The following is a 14,559-nucleotide window of genomic DNA, read 5'->3' as shown; positions in this document are numbered from 1 at the left end:
CCAGATGGCTTCCCAGGGGAATTCTACCAAACATTTCAAGAAGAATTAATACCTATGCTTCTGAAACTGTTCCAAAAAATAGAAACGGAAGGAAAACTTCCAAACTCATTTTATGAGGCCACCATTACCTTGATCCCAAAACCAGACAAAGACCCCCATCAAAAAGGAGAATTACAGACCAATATCCCTGATGAACATGGATGCAAAAATTCTCACCAAAATACTAGCCAATAGGATCCAACAGTACATTAAAAGGATTATTCACCATGACCAAGTGGGATTTATCCCTGGGCTGCAAGGTTGGTTCAACATCCGCAAATCAATCAATCTGATACATTAACAAAAGAAAGAACAAGAATCATATGATCCTCTCAATAGATGCAGAAAAAGCTTTTGACAATGTACAGCATCCTTTCTTGATCAAAACTCTTCAGAGTATAGGGATAGAGGGTACATACCTCAATATCATAAAAGCCATCTATGAAAAACCTACAGCAAATATTATTCTCAATGGGGAAAAACTGAGACCTTTCCCCCTAAGGTCAGGAATGCGGCAGGGATGTCCACTATCACCACTGCTATTCCACATAGTATTGGAAGTCCTAGCCACAGCAATCAGACAACAAAAAGAAATCAAAGGCATCCAAATTGGCAAAGAAGAAGTCAAACTCTCACTCTTTGCAGATGATATGATACTTTATGTGGAAAACCCAAAAGACTCCACCCCAAAACTGCTAGAACTCATACAGGAATTCAGTAAAGTGGCAGGATATAAAATCAATGCACAGAAATCAGTGGCATTCCTATACACCAACAACAAGACAGAAGAAAGAGAAATTAAGGAGTCGATCCCATTTACAATTGCACCCAAAACCATAAGATACCTAGGAATAAATCTAACCAAAGAGGCAAAGGATCTGTACTCAGAAAACTATAAAATACTCATGAAAGAAATTGAGGAAGACACAAAGAAATGGAAAAACGTTCCATGCTCATGGATTGGAAGAACAAATATTGTGAAGATGTCAATGCTACCTAGAGCAATCTACACATTCAATGCAATCCCCATCAAAATACCATCCACTTTTTTCAAAGAAATGGAACAAATCATCCTAAAATTTGTATGGAACCAGAAAAGACCCTGAATAGCCCAGAGGAATGTTGAAAAAGAAAAGCAAAGCCGGCGGCATCACAATTCCGGACTTCAAGCTCTATTACAAAGCTGTCATCATCAAGACAGCATGGTACTGGCACAAAAACAGACACATTGATCAATGGAACAGAATAGAGAGCCCAGAAATGGACCCTCAACTCTATGGTCAACTAATCTTCGACAAAGCAGGAAAGAATGTCCAATGGAACAAAGACAGTCTCTTCAACAAATGGTGTTGGGAAAATTGGACAGCCACATGCAGAAGAATGAAACTGGACCATTTCCTTACACCACACACAAAAATAGACTCCAAATGGTTGAAAGACCTCAATGTGAGACAGGAGTCCATCAAAATCCTAAAGGAGAACACAGGCAGCAACCTCTTTGACCTCAGCCGAAGCAACTTCTTCCTAGAAACATCGCCAAAGGCAAGGGAAGCAAGGGCAAAAATGAACTATTGGGACTTCATCAAGATAAAAAGCTTTTGCAAAGCAAAGGAAACAGTCAACAAAACCAAAAGACAACCGACAGAATGGGAGAAGATATTTGCAAATGACATATCAGATAAAGGGCTTGTATCCAAAATCTATAAAGAACTTATCAAACTCAACACCCAAAGAACAAAGAATCCAATCAAGAAATGGGCAGAAGACATGAACAGACATTTTTCCAAAGAAGACATCCAAATGGCCAACAGACACATGAAAAAGTGCTCAATATCGCTCAGCATCAGGGAAATCCAAATCAAAACCTCAATGAGATACCACCTCACACCAGTCAGAATGGCTAAAATTAACAAGTCAGGAAACGACAGATGTTGGCGGGGATGCGGAGAAAGGGGAATACTCCTACACTGTTGGTGGGAATGCAAGCTGGTGCAGCCACTCTGGAAAACTGTATGGAGGTTCCTCAAAAAGTTGAAAATAAAGCTACCATATGATCCAGCAATTGCACTACTGGGTATTTAGCCCAAAGATACAAAAGTAGGGATCCGAAGGGCTACATGCACCCCGATGTTTATAGCAGCAATGTCCACAATAGCCAAACTGTGGAAAGAGCCAAGATGTCCATCGACAGATGAATGGATAAAGAAGAATTGGTATATATATACAATGGAATATTATGCAGCCATCAAAAGGAATGAGATCTTGCCATTTGCAATCACGTGGATGGAACTGGAAGGTATTATGTTGAGTGAAATAAGTCAAACAGAGAAAGACATGTATCATATGATCTCACTGATATGAGGAATTCTTAATCGCAGGAAACAAACTGAGTGTTGTTGGAGTGGGGGGTGGGGTGGGAGGGATGGGGTGACTGGGTGATGGACACTGGGGAGGGTGTGTGCTCTGGTAAGCGCTGTGAATTGTGCAAGACTGTTGAATCTCAGATCTGTACCTCTGAAACAAATAATGCAATATATGTTAAAAAAAAAAAAAGAAGAAGAAGGTAGCGGGAGGGGAAGAATGAAGCGGGGGAAATCGGAGGGGTAGACGAACCATGAGAGACGATAGACTCTGAAAAACAAACTGAGGGTTCTAGAGGGGAGGGGGTTGGGAGGATGGGTTAGCCTGGTGGTGGGTATTGAGGAGGGCACATTCTGCATGGAGCACTGGGTGTTGTGCACAAACAATGAATCATGGAACACTTCATCTAAAACTAATGATGCAATGTATGGGGATTAACATAAGAATAAAATTAAAAAAAAAAAAGTTGCCAGCATGGGCGACGTAAGGAAACTGCAGGAGATTCTATTTTTCGGGAAACACAGCTTGGACGAAAGAGACAAGATGATAGAGGAGGTGGGGCTGACCCGGAGAAGCGCGCACCTTCCCGGTCTCCGCCTGTGGAACGGAGCCCTCCTGTCACCGAGGGCACTTTGAGGTCTTCCCTCCTGAGGTCCTGCAGCAGGGTTCTAGTGCCCAGGCTGGCTGTCTGAGCATGAAAACGAAATCTTCAACTGCCTTTGGACCCACTCATAATTCCTCGTGTAGACCACTTTACAGACAGGTGGTTTTTGTTTTTTGTTTTTAAGATTTTATTTATTTATTTTTCAGAGAGAGACAGCTAGAGAGGGAACACACACAGGGGGAGTGGGAGAGGGAGAAGCAGGCTCCCTGCTGAGCAGGGAGCCCGATGCGGGTCTGGATCCCAGACCCTGGGAACATGACCTGAGCTGAAGGCAAGCACTGAACTGACTGAGCCATCCAGGTGCCCCTCTTATTTTCTATTTAAAAAAAATTTGGGAGTGCGGATGGGGATTGGTATCTTCTGACAACGTTTAACCTCTTCAGAAGTAAAAGGAATGTTTTTCCCTGTACATGTTGATTTTATTCATACATTAAATATATACATGTTTTTTGTTGTATGTAGCTTTATTACATATAAGTGATTATAGATTAATTATTTTATTTTAGTTACATCCTTATGAAAATTAATATAAATGATAATATAAAAGTTTATAAAATTTTAGTTGTGTCCTTATGAAAAAATCAAAAATAGGAAATATAAATGATTATTGCAATTTCAAATGTATTGCTTGACTTTATAAAAGTTTCCTTTAAAAATACTGAACTCTGGGGTGCATGGGTGGCATAATCAGTTGAGCATCAGAGTCCTGAATTCAGCGTGGGTGGTGATCTCGGGGTTGTGGGGTCGAGCCCCATGTCAGGCTCCATGCTTGGTGGGGAGACTGCTTGAGATTCTTTCCCTCTGCCCTTACCCCCGCTTGTGCATACTCTCTCTTTTTCTCTAAAAGAAATAAATCTTTAAAAAATATTGAGCTCTCCAACTGTATTTATCTACTCTTTCAATCCATTTATTTATCAAATAGAATCTGAACACATGTAATGTAGGAGACATACTCTATCCAGAATCTTTTCATTCTTAAAGACTTCATGTTGCCCAGTATTAGTAAGATGAGAAATTCTATTTATTTTATTTTATTTATTTATTTATTTATTTAAAAGATTTTACTTTTAAGTAATCTCTATACCCAACATGGGGTTTGAATTTATATCATTGAGACTAAGGTTGCATGTTCTACTGATTGAGCCAGCCAGGTACTACTAAGATGAGAAATTTTATTTTATTTTTTTAATTTTAAGAAAAGATTGCTTTATTTGAGAGAGAGAGAGAGAGAGTGAATGGCAGTGGCTGGGGAGGGAGAAGGGAGGGTTAAAGGGAGAGAGAGGATCTCAAGCTGACTCCACGCTGAGCACGGAGCCCGACATGGGGCTTGATCTCAGGATCTGGAGATCATGACCTGAGCCAAAACCAAGAGTCAGACACCCAACCAACTAGCCACCGAGGTGCCCCTAAGATGAGCAATTTTAAATTGAAGTATTAGGACTTAATCTCAGTTAAAGCTTTTCCTCCTTCCTTTCGAATGAAAACATTTCTGAAGATAGGAAATTGTAAAAGTTAACCTTTACCTGTCCTTTTGAAATTTATACTAGTATTAAATACTAATATTGATAATTGGTAGTACTTGATTTTTCTTGTGATTTATAAATCTAAATATTTAATAAAATGAGCTGTCCCTGTTTATTTAAATCCTGAGTTTCCTTTGGCTTAAAGTTTCTTGAAAATCAGAGTAAGAATTACTTAAAAAACATTCTCCATTATTTTAGTCCTCTTTTAATGCTTTCAGGAACTAAAATTTATTTAAATGCCAGGTATATGACTAGAACTGCAATAGACCTGTTGTGTATATCATTATTTCATTTAATGTAAGGCACCATAGATTGTCTGATGCCCCAGTATTTTCTGTACCAATAAGAACTTTTAAAACAATTCTGCCAATTATAGTTGTAAGACATTTTGAATTATAAATTGCATTCCAATGTCAGAGATATTAAAAGGTGACAAAATGAGAATCTTAGAATCACTGAAATGAAGTATTCTTGCGAATCCTTAAAACATATCTACAAAGTAGGCATAATTGTATCACTTTACCTAATTGGATGTTGTCTTTGTAAAATGGTAGTAATAGTAATAGTTATAATAATATTATGTAACAAACTCTGCATAGATCCTCATTTAAGCATCACACTGAGGTCTTGTGAGATAACTAGTCTTTATTTTATTTATTATTATTATTTTTTAGTAATCTCTATACCCAACATGGGGCTCGAATTCACGACCCTCAAGATCAAGAGTCACATGATCTTCAAACTGAGCTGGGCAGGGGCCCAGAGATAACTGTTTTTATCCCCATTTTGTTGATGAGGAAATTGAGGATAAGGCTAAGTAAGTGATAACTGTTAAGTGACAGAGTTAAAGTAGGATTCAAACCGAAGTTAAGCTGAATCCTGAGGTCATGCCCTACCTACTCAGATAGGCTGCTCTTTATTAGTGTGGTGAAGAATCACTAATAAATATTGTACTTTCTTCAAAAGAAAACTAAATCTTTCTTTTGGAGTCATAGGAATAAGATGCTATTTAACGTTTACAATTACATGAATTAACTGCATGTTTTGAAATAGTGCACTATAATTTCCTAAAAAGTTCTTTCACTTTCATAGGACTGCTCTCCATTTGGCCTGTGCCAATGGCCATCCAGATGTTGTTGCTGTCCTAGTGGAGAGGAAATGCCAGCTTGACCTCTTTGATAAAGATTATAGGACTGCTCTGATGAAGGTATGTGGAAGCAGCTGTGTCTGCCTGAGATGGATTTGATTTAATTACTTAGAATGAAAACTTATTGCATTTAAACATAACTAATTGGTGAAACCTGTGGCATGTTTACTTTAAATTCCCAGAATTGACACTCTGTTTCTTGGTATAATACTGACAGGCTGTACAATGTCAGAATGAGAGATGTGTGACTATTCTTCTAGAACACGGTGCTGATCCAAATCTTACGGACATTGCTGGCAATACTGCTCTCCACTATGCCGCCCTTGGTTCGAATACATCAATAGCAGAGAAGCTGCTTCTACACCATGCAAATATTGAAGTGAGAAACAAGGTGCAGATCAACTGTATTTATAGAGTATTTGAAATAATATATATATGTATATATAATTTTTTTTAGCCACAAAACATTTTATTAATGTATTTATTTATATGTGTAATAAATACATATACTGAATTCTATATATCAGGTCCTGTCATCCTGGACACAACTCCAAAGCCAGGGCAGGGAGGGCTAGAGAAAGGTGATGCCCATGGAGAGGGCGAAGTTCTGTCTCCCAGCCCCGCTTCCACCCCAGAAAGAAAATCTTCCCATTAGTGCTTGGGAGTGGATGGTGGGCTCAGAGCCCACAAAGGATTGAAGGCCTAGAGGGGAGTGGAGGTGGTGGAGGCTGGGTGCTGTGCAGGGGCTTAGGAAATGGGTGCTGCTGGGAATGGGTGGGAGACCCTGACCCAGTGGGGTAACTTGGGTGAGTGCAAGTGGGAGGAGAAAGCAGCAGGTTGCAGGCCCTGGGCACTTGAGGCCCCAAGGTTCTGAAAATGAGAGCAAAGGGATCAGGTCATGACATCCTACAGGGGCATTTACTTGTGCTTGTAGCCACTCTTCCCGCCACGTACCACATTGGGGTCTCCCATTTCAGAGAGTAGTTCCTGCTTAGCCTTGTGTAGTTCCTCAGTGGGGTGGTAGCTGTACATGGGGAGTAGTTGATGACCACGCGCACCAGTCCACCTTCTGTTTCTGTGACATGCATTATTTCTACCACTGCCCTTACAGAAACACTGTTGGTTGACATAGGTAGGGTCAGTTTTTCATATTTGGAAGCTCCTGCATTCCCTGAATGAAAATATTTTGAAATAACTTAATTGTCTAAGATTTCACTTTAATGATACTTTTTTTTTTTTTTTTAAGATTTTATTTACTTGAGAGAGACGGAGAACAAACATGAGTATGGAGGAAGGGCAGAGGGAGAGGGAGAAACAGGGGAGCCTGATGCAGGGGTGGATCCCAGGACCCCGGGGGTCATGACCTGAGCCAAAGACAGATGCTTAACTGACTGAGCCACCCAGTTGCCCCAAAGCCACTCTTTTAATTCGGAGTCCATCTCCTCAGTGACCCATTTGGATCAAGAGTGCCTTATGTTGCCATCTGGGATCCTGATACCATTGACAGAAGAGAATCAAGCATGTTTGTGTAACCTGGAGAAAACCTTCATTTTTTTTTTTTTTTAAGATTTTATTTATTTATTTGACGGAGAGACAGCGAGAGAGGGAACATAAGCAGGGGGAGCGGGAGAGGGAGAAGCAGGCTTTCCGCCAAGCAGGATGTGAGGCTCGATCCCAGGACCCTGGGATCATGGCCTGAGCTGAAGGCAGACGCTTAACGACTGAGCCACCTAGGTACCCCGAAAACCTTCATCTTTATTGGAAAGCTCTCAAAACTATATCCCCCAAACTCTAATTTCTCAAATGTTAATGTTTGCCACAAAAAAGTATTGTCAAATGGGGATAAGCAAATTTAAACGAATTTCTTTTGTGCTTGATACATAGTGCAGTTTTGTAATATTTCTCAAACATAGATGATCATTGAATCTTTCTATTGGGGGACAGTACTTACCTTCCAGCAAAGTGTATGTTCTTTGGAATGTAATTTAAAAAACACTACTCCAGAGATAATCATTTAGGTTGTTAACTCAATAAAAATACTTAAAGCATTTACTGCTATGCTTTAGATTTTGGAGACGTAGAGAAAAAAAATAATCCCTTCCCTCAAGAAGCTCTTGGTTTAGAGGGGGTGCAATAAAATAACTAGAGTATACCATAATAAATACTGTGATAGAAGCCAAGATTCTTGGAACCAGTCAATGAAGTGAGTTTTGGAGAATGACTGCAGTTAATCTGTTGAAGAGGTGGAAGAGGGCTATTTAATTTAGTTTTATTTATTTTATTTTTTAAAAAAGATTTTATTTATTTATTTGAGAGAGAGAGAGAGTGGGCGAGAGAGCAGGAGCATAAGGGCGGGGCAGAGGGAGAGGCCAACTCCCCTTTGAGCAGGGAGCCTGACTTGGGGCTGGATCCCAGGATGTTGGGATCACGATCTGAGCTGACCTGAGCCCAAGGCAGATGCTTAACCGACTGAGCCACCCAGGTCCCCTGTGGAGGGCTATCTTAAAGAGAAGGAGCAGCTGGTGAAAGCACAGAAGTGTGAGAGTACTTTCTATATTATATATTTGAGTTTAGAGGATCCTTTATAAGTTTTAAAATTCAGTATGGAAATATGTAATTTTGTAAATTATAAATTGTTTTTGCACTTTTATAGGATGAACTCACCATTTTTACTTGCTGTGAGAACAAACAGCAAATGGTGGAATTTTTAATAGAAAAAGAAGCAAATGCACATGCAGTTGATAAGTTGCAAAGGTACAGTAGTTTTGGGGTTTTTTTTAAAACCTTATATTGTTCTAGAGTGGTACAGTTACTCGTCATAAAGATTAACTTAATAAGAAGAGGATTAATTTATATAGTGAAAAATGTCTACATGTCATCAGTTAGGCAGAAAGCAATTATTCTGATGGGGCAACATGAAGAACAGTATATGGTAGAATTTATATTCCTTCATATTATTGACTGATGTCATTTGCAGTCTTTTTTTTTTTTTTTTTGCCATACAATTTTATATTAGCTAAAGGGGTTTCATATTAGTTTTATTAGTTTTATGTGTGGACTCCTAACTTTTATTTTACTTTATGATGTAATATTGGGCTTCTTAACCCTTTTATAGTATTTTTGAAACTTCTACTTCATATATATTTTCCTTAAAAGATGAATATTAAACATAAATAGGAGTTGCTTTGTCTTTTGGATGACTCTTTGCTTTAAATTGATTTTTGTTTTTGAAGAATACTGATGTTAGATGATCCCTAAGTGATTATTAATTACTCTTACCAGATAATATGGGCTCATCATCCTTTTTCATGTTCAGTATATATTTTTTTTGTTTTCATTGGTAAGGATAGAAGGATGAAAGATAACTTTAATTGAATAGGCTTTTCCTTTAATGAGGACAAATCATAGGTGGGTATAAAGAGAAAAGAGATGGGCTTTAGATTGACACAAGACTAGGTTTAATTCCTAGCTTTCCTACTTGCTGGGTGTGTGACTTTGGAAACATTACTTATCATAACCAGATACATTTCCTGATATGAAAAGGATAATAATATATCCTTCAAGGGTGGTTGTGTGTAATATTTCATATATATATAGCATTTAATTTAGTGCCTACCACGTGCTTATCTTAGCATCATTAACTGCAACTATGACTGTTTTATTACCATTAGTATGAATACTGTTATTTTAAGCCTGCAAATAAGATTTTTTATTTTTTAATATTTTTTTATTTTTAAAGATTTTATTTATTTGAGAGAGAGAGAGAGCATGAGCAGGGGGAGGGGCTAGAGCAGGGAGCCAGACCTAGAGCTCCATCCCAGGACCCCGAGATCATGACTGAGCTGAAGGCAGACGCTTAACCGACTGAGCCACCCAGCGCCCCTGCAAATAGCTTTTTATACGTATCTGTCCTCTAGATGGCTTGGAAGTACACTGTATCAGATTAAGGAAGAAATGGGGAATTCTTTTTTAAAATCTTTACCTATTCAGATAAGTGACCTCAGCATAGTTTCTTGTTCATCAAAGGATTTTTTTTTTTTTAAGATTTTATTTATTTATTTGACAGAGAGAGAGACAGCGAGAGAGGGAACAGAGCAGGGGGAGTGGGAGAGGGAGAAGCAGGCCCCCCGCCAAGCAGGGAGCCCGATGCAGGGCTTGATCCCAGGACCCTGGGATCATGACCTGAGCCGAAGGCAGACACTTAACGACTGAGCCACCCAGGCGCCCCCATCAAAGGACTTTAAATTAGCAACTTCTACTGTCATAGCCAAGTAGGACAAGGGGCTTCTTTTTTGTCCTTTCATTTTAGCCATGGAGGTATTTACAAAGATGAGCACTTGAACTTGTTAATGGTCAATTCTGTACTGACAGGCAAGATATTAACCTGATAAACTATATCAAATTAGCTGTTTAAATAACTCTTAAGTTCCTAAGGGTGAAGTTCTCTCTCTGTTATTTTAGAACAGCCCTCATGCTTGCTGTACATTAGGATTCTGCGGATCTAGTCAGGGTTCTTCTTCAGCAAGGTATTAATATCTTTTCTGAAGATGCGTGTGGGTGGACTGCAGAAGAATGTTCTATTTATAATGATCTTAAAGTGTAAGTGTTTACATTAAAATGTTAGTTATTACTAAACTGAGGTATATAATAATTCAACTGTTAGTTTTTTTTTTTTTTTTAAGATTTTATTTATTTATTTGACAGAAACACAGCGAGAGAGGGAACATAAGCAGGGGGAGTGGGAGAGGGAGAAGCAGGCTTCCCGCTGAGCAGAGAGCTTGATGTGGGGCTTGATCCCAGGACCCTGAGAGCATGACCTGAGCCGAAGGCAGACGCTTAACAACTGAACCACCCAGGCACCCCTATTTGTTCTTATGTAACAGATGAGAATTCATTGTTTGATTCAGGCAGTTTGGGAATGGCAGTGAGTTAGCCCATGTCATTTGCCAGAAATCAAGAAAAAGGCTAGACTAGTAAGAAGTAGTAATGGGTGCAGGAATCTTTTTCTCAGGACTATTGAGACCTTTATCCTTAGGGATCCTAACTGTATCTGTTTCATTCCAAGTATAACCATTATGCATGAGGTACAAATAATGTTACATCTGTGTTTTTTCTTTTTCTTTTTCTTTCTTTCTTTTTTTTCTTTTGTAGATTTTATTTATTTGAGAGAGAGAGAGAGAGCACAGGTGTGGGAGGGACAGAGGGAAAAGCAGATTCCCTGCTGAGCAGGGAGCCTGATGTGGGGCTCCATCCCAGGACCCCAAGATCGTGACCTGAGCCGAAGGCAGACGCTTAACCGACTGAGCCACCCAGGCGCCCCAACATCTTTGTTTTTTCGAACTAGTTACTTGGGTCTTGAGATGTTCAGTTTAGTAGAAGACCCTATACTTTCCCTTGAGGGCTATCTCCTATACTTTCCCCCTTGAATTTTTCAAGAACCTGGCAAGTTCCCTAAGACCAAAGAGACCATTTTTTTTCACAAGTCATTTGGAAGGAAAAGACATTCTTATCTTTCCCTTGTTTCCTCTGATTCTACTACTACAGCATTGCCATTGAAACTGGTTCTGCAGGGCACCTGGGTGCCTCAGTTGGTAAAGCGACTGCCTTTGGCTCAGGTCATGATCCTGGAGTCCCAGGATTGAGTCCTGCATCAGGCTCCCTGCTCAGCAGAGAGTCTGCTTCTCCCTCTGACCCTCCCCCCTCTCACGCTCTCTCTCTCAAATAAATAAATAAATAAATCTTAAAAAATAAAGTAAGAAAGAAACTGGTTCTGCAGTCTGGTCATGATTGACCTTTGCTCCTAGGATGCCCTTGCTGATCCACATTCCTCAGTCTTCATGGTGATCCACAGTTAGACTTCAAAGTTACAACTTATTTTTAGTTTACTACATATGCTTATATGCTCAGCTATTCCAAAGCACCAGCACCCTGTTCTGTCAGCTGGGCCTCCTGGTTTTAGCCCACACACCCTTCCCTTCATACTCAAAAGCCTTATGTGAAGCCCATATGTTAGCCCAGACCTTCATGAGGAATTATCCTTGTCTTTTCTGCTAGCAGATGGTAGTTGGGACCATTCTAAGCTGTTAAAGAGGTTCAAATAATGCTGCAGGAAGAGACTGGACTTCTCTTTCTCCTTTGTTACTAGACCTATATCCCAAGCCTGCTTTAAATCCTGTGGAGCGCCTTTTCTTATTAGATGACGAAAGGTCTCATATTGCCCTTCCCAGAGTAGTGGGCATCACCTTTCCCGGAAGGCCATGTTTTGGGTTTAATACTTCCTTAAATCCTCTTAACAACCTTGTAAAATAAGGCAGTAAGATGCCTGTTTTATAGAGGAAGACTTTGAGCCCAAGAGAAGTGGCTTGTCCAAGAGGAAATAGCTGTGAGACTTAGGACTTCTGAGTTCTAGACACTTTCCATTATGGCAAGCTAACTCTAATTTACTAGCTAATTACTAAATTACTAATTCATGACTGGTTCACCTTACTTTTTTCTCCTTTAATTACATACTTAATAAAAAGTGTATAGAACTTACAAATTTGAAGTATATGGGGTACTTCAAGTTTTGATATTAGTTCTGATATTATTTGAAATACTCTTAAGAATTTAATATTTGGTAAATGTTTTTCATATCAGTATTACAATAGTAACATTGTTTATCACCCTTTTTTATATGTAGCAGTCGCCAACTAATTGCCGAACATAGAGAAGAAAAACTTAACAATTATTTGCAAAGTAAGAATGCAGGTAAGACTTTTCAGAGTGAATTACTTTTGGTGGTCCTAACATAGATGAAGTCAGAGTAAGGATGTTTTGATAATGAAAGAGCAATGGAAAAAAAACACAAAACCTAATGTGTAAATTGCATATGTATTTTTTTCTTTTGTCTTTTCTTTTTTTTTTTTTAGATTTTATCTATTTATTTGACAGAGAGAGATAGTGAGAGAGCACAAGCAGGGGGAGTGGCAAGCAGAGGGAGAGGGAGCAGCAGGTTTCCTGCCTGCCGAGCAGGGAGCCTGATGTGGGGGTTGATCCCAGGGTCTGGGGATCATGAACTGACCTGAAGGCAGACGCTTAACCAACTGAGCCACCCAGATGCCCCTATTTTTTTTTCTTTGTTAATTTCTTTCTTAATAGTCTAGTATTCAGGATTATTTAAGAAGTTAATTGTAGGCATTGCTGTCATGAACAATGGGAAGAAATCAGAGGGAGACAAACCGTGAGAGAGACTGGACTCCGGGAAACAAACTGAGAGTTACAGAAGGGGGGGGGGTGATGGGGTAACTAGGTGATGAGTATTAAGGAGGACACGTGTTATGATGAGCAGTAGGTGTTACATGCAACTAATGAATTGTTGAACACTACATCAAAAACTTACAATGGACTATATGCTGGCTAACTGAACATAATAAAAAAAATTAAGTACCTCAGTATGAACAACAACAACAAAAGAAGTTAATTGAAGGTAATTTAAAATATGAGGCGGTATTGTCTGAAAAGAAATTCATTATTTTAGTCATGACCCCTAAAATCCCATAAGATATCTTTGTGTAAATAAGAAAAAGAGATTTTTAAGTTAGTATGTTTTATGTTTTCTCTATAAGCATATTATAATAAATTGAACCTGTTATGAAAATGAATCTTTGGGCGCCTGGGTGGCTCAGTTGGTTAAGCAACTGCCTTCGGCTCAGGTCATGACCCTGGAGTCCCTGGATCGAGTCCCGCATCGGGCTCCCTGCTCGGCAGGGAGCCTGCTTCTGCCTCTGACCCTCCCCCCTCTCATGTGCTCTCTCTCTCATTCTCTCTGTCTCAAATAAATAAATAAATAAATAAATCTTTAAAAAAAAAAGAAAATGAATCTTTTAATTTTTACAAGTGGATTACATTTAGTAAATATTATTATATCGTGATTTGTCTCCTTAAAAAAGGAACTATCCTTAAAACTGGGGACTTTACAATACCTTCCTGGTATTGTAAACAAATGGCAAACAATAAGAACTGCAAAACTTAGCTAGTATGCAGCAATACCAATGAGACTTTTTTTTTAAGGTAACTGTCTATTGCTTTTGCAATTTATTTATTTTCATTTGTTCACTTAACAAGTAACTATCAAGTGTCTTTTAGTTCCTGTTATTCTGATGTTGTAGAGTGCAAACATTCAAAAAACACAATCCCTGCCCTCCAGTAATTTGTTATTATCATTGTCATTTTTATTACTCTACTTTATTCAGTGCTTACTATGTGCCAGAGTTCCCTAGTGGTTATGATTACCACTGTTATTTTTTTATTGGTATTTGATATGTTCCAGATACTGTAAGTCCATAGTGAGGAATTAGAGTTTTAGGAGAGTGGGTAGAATTTAGGGTAAGTATGCAGACTGAATAGTAAGTTTGCCAGGTAAAGTGGTAGAAGGACGATGTTTGGCAGGAGAAACATCCATCAAGATTACATGTTTTGCAGACGGAACAGCAGTGCAAAGGCTAGGATGTACGAGTGAACTTTGGAAGATTTATGAGCAGTTCAGTTTTGCCAGTACAAAAAGTGTGCTATGGGAACGGTTGGAATGAGGTGAATACTTAGCTAAGGCAAGCTTATGAAAGTTTTTCAGTCGTATGGAAAGGAGTAGATCTTACCCTGTAGACCTTGGTAACTTTATCAGGTAAAATGCTTTTAGCTGCAAATAATAGGTGACTTATAACAGTGACTAAAACAGGGGCACCTGGGTGGCTTAGTCAGTTAAGTGTTGACTCTTGGTTTTACACAGTCTCGGGTCCTGAGATCAAGCCCCACATCACGTTGGGCTCCATGCCCAGCATGGAGTCTGC

At 39.1% G+C, this 14,559-nt stretch overlaps 1 protein-coding gene across 1 annotated transcript; it reads left to right on the top strand.

Moving 5' to 3' along the window:
- Positions 1-4,153: 4,153 nt before the first annotated feature.
- LOC123842362 (putative ankyrin repeat domain-containing protein 26-like protein) lies at positions 4,154-7,273 on the top strand. Its single transcript, XM_064590293.1, has 4 exons — positions 4,154-4,215; positions 5,680-5,794; positions 5,952-6,125; positions 7,182-7,273. The coding sequence occupies exons 1-4, from the start codon at positions 4,154-4,156 to the stop codon at positions 7,182-7,184; spliced, it is 354 nt and encodes a 117-aa protein (XP_064446363.1). The 3' UTR covers positions 7,185-7,273.
- The last annotated feature ends 7,286 nt before the right edge of the window (positions 7,274-14,559 follow it).

Source organism: Mirounga angustirostris, unplaced genomic scaffold (genome assembly GCF_029215605.1).
Source record: "Mirounga angustirostris isolate CCGP_5_RB_7025 unplaced genomic scaffold, mMirAng1.0.hap1 SCAF_5, whole genome shotgun sequence".
Taxonomy (NCBI): Eukaryota; Metazoa; Chordata; class Mammalia; order Carnivora; family Phocidae; genus Mirounga; species Mirounga angustirostris.
Note: the sequence above shows the minus strand (reverse complement) of the source record. Positions and strands in the feature narration are given on the sequence as shown.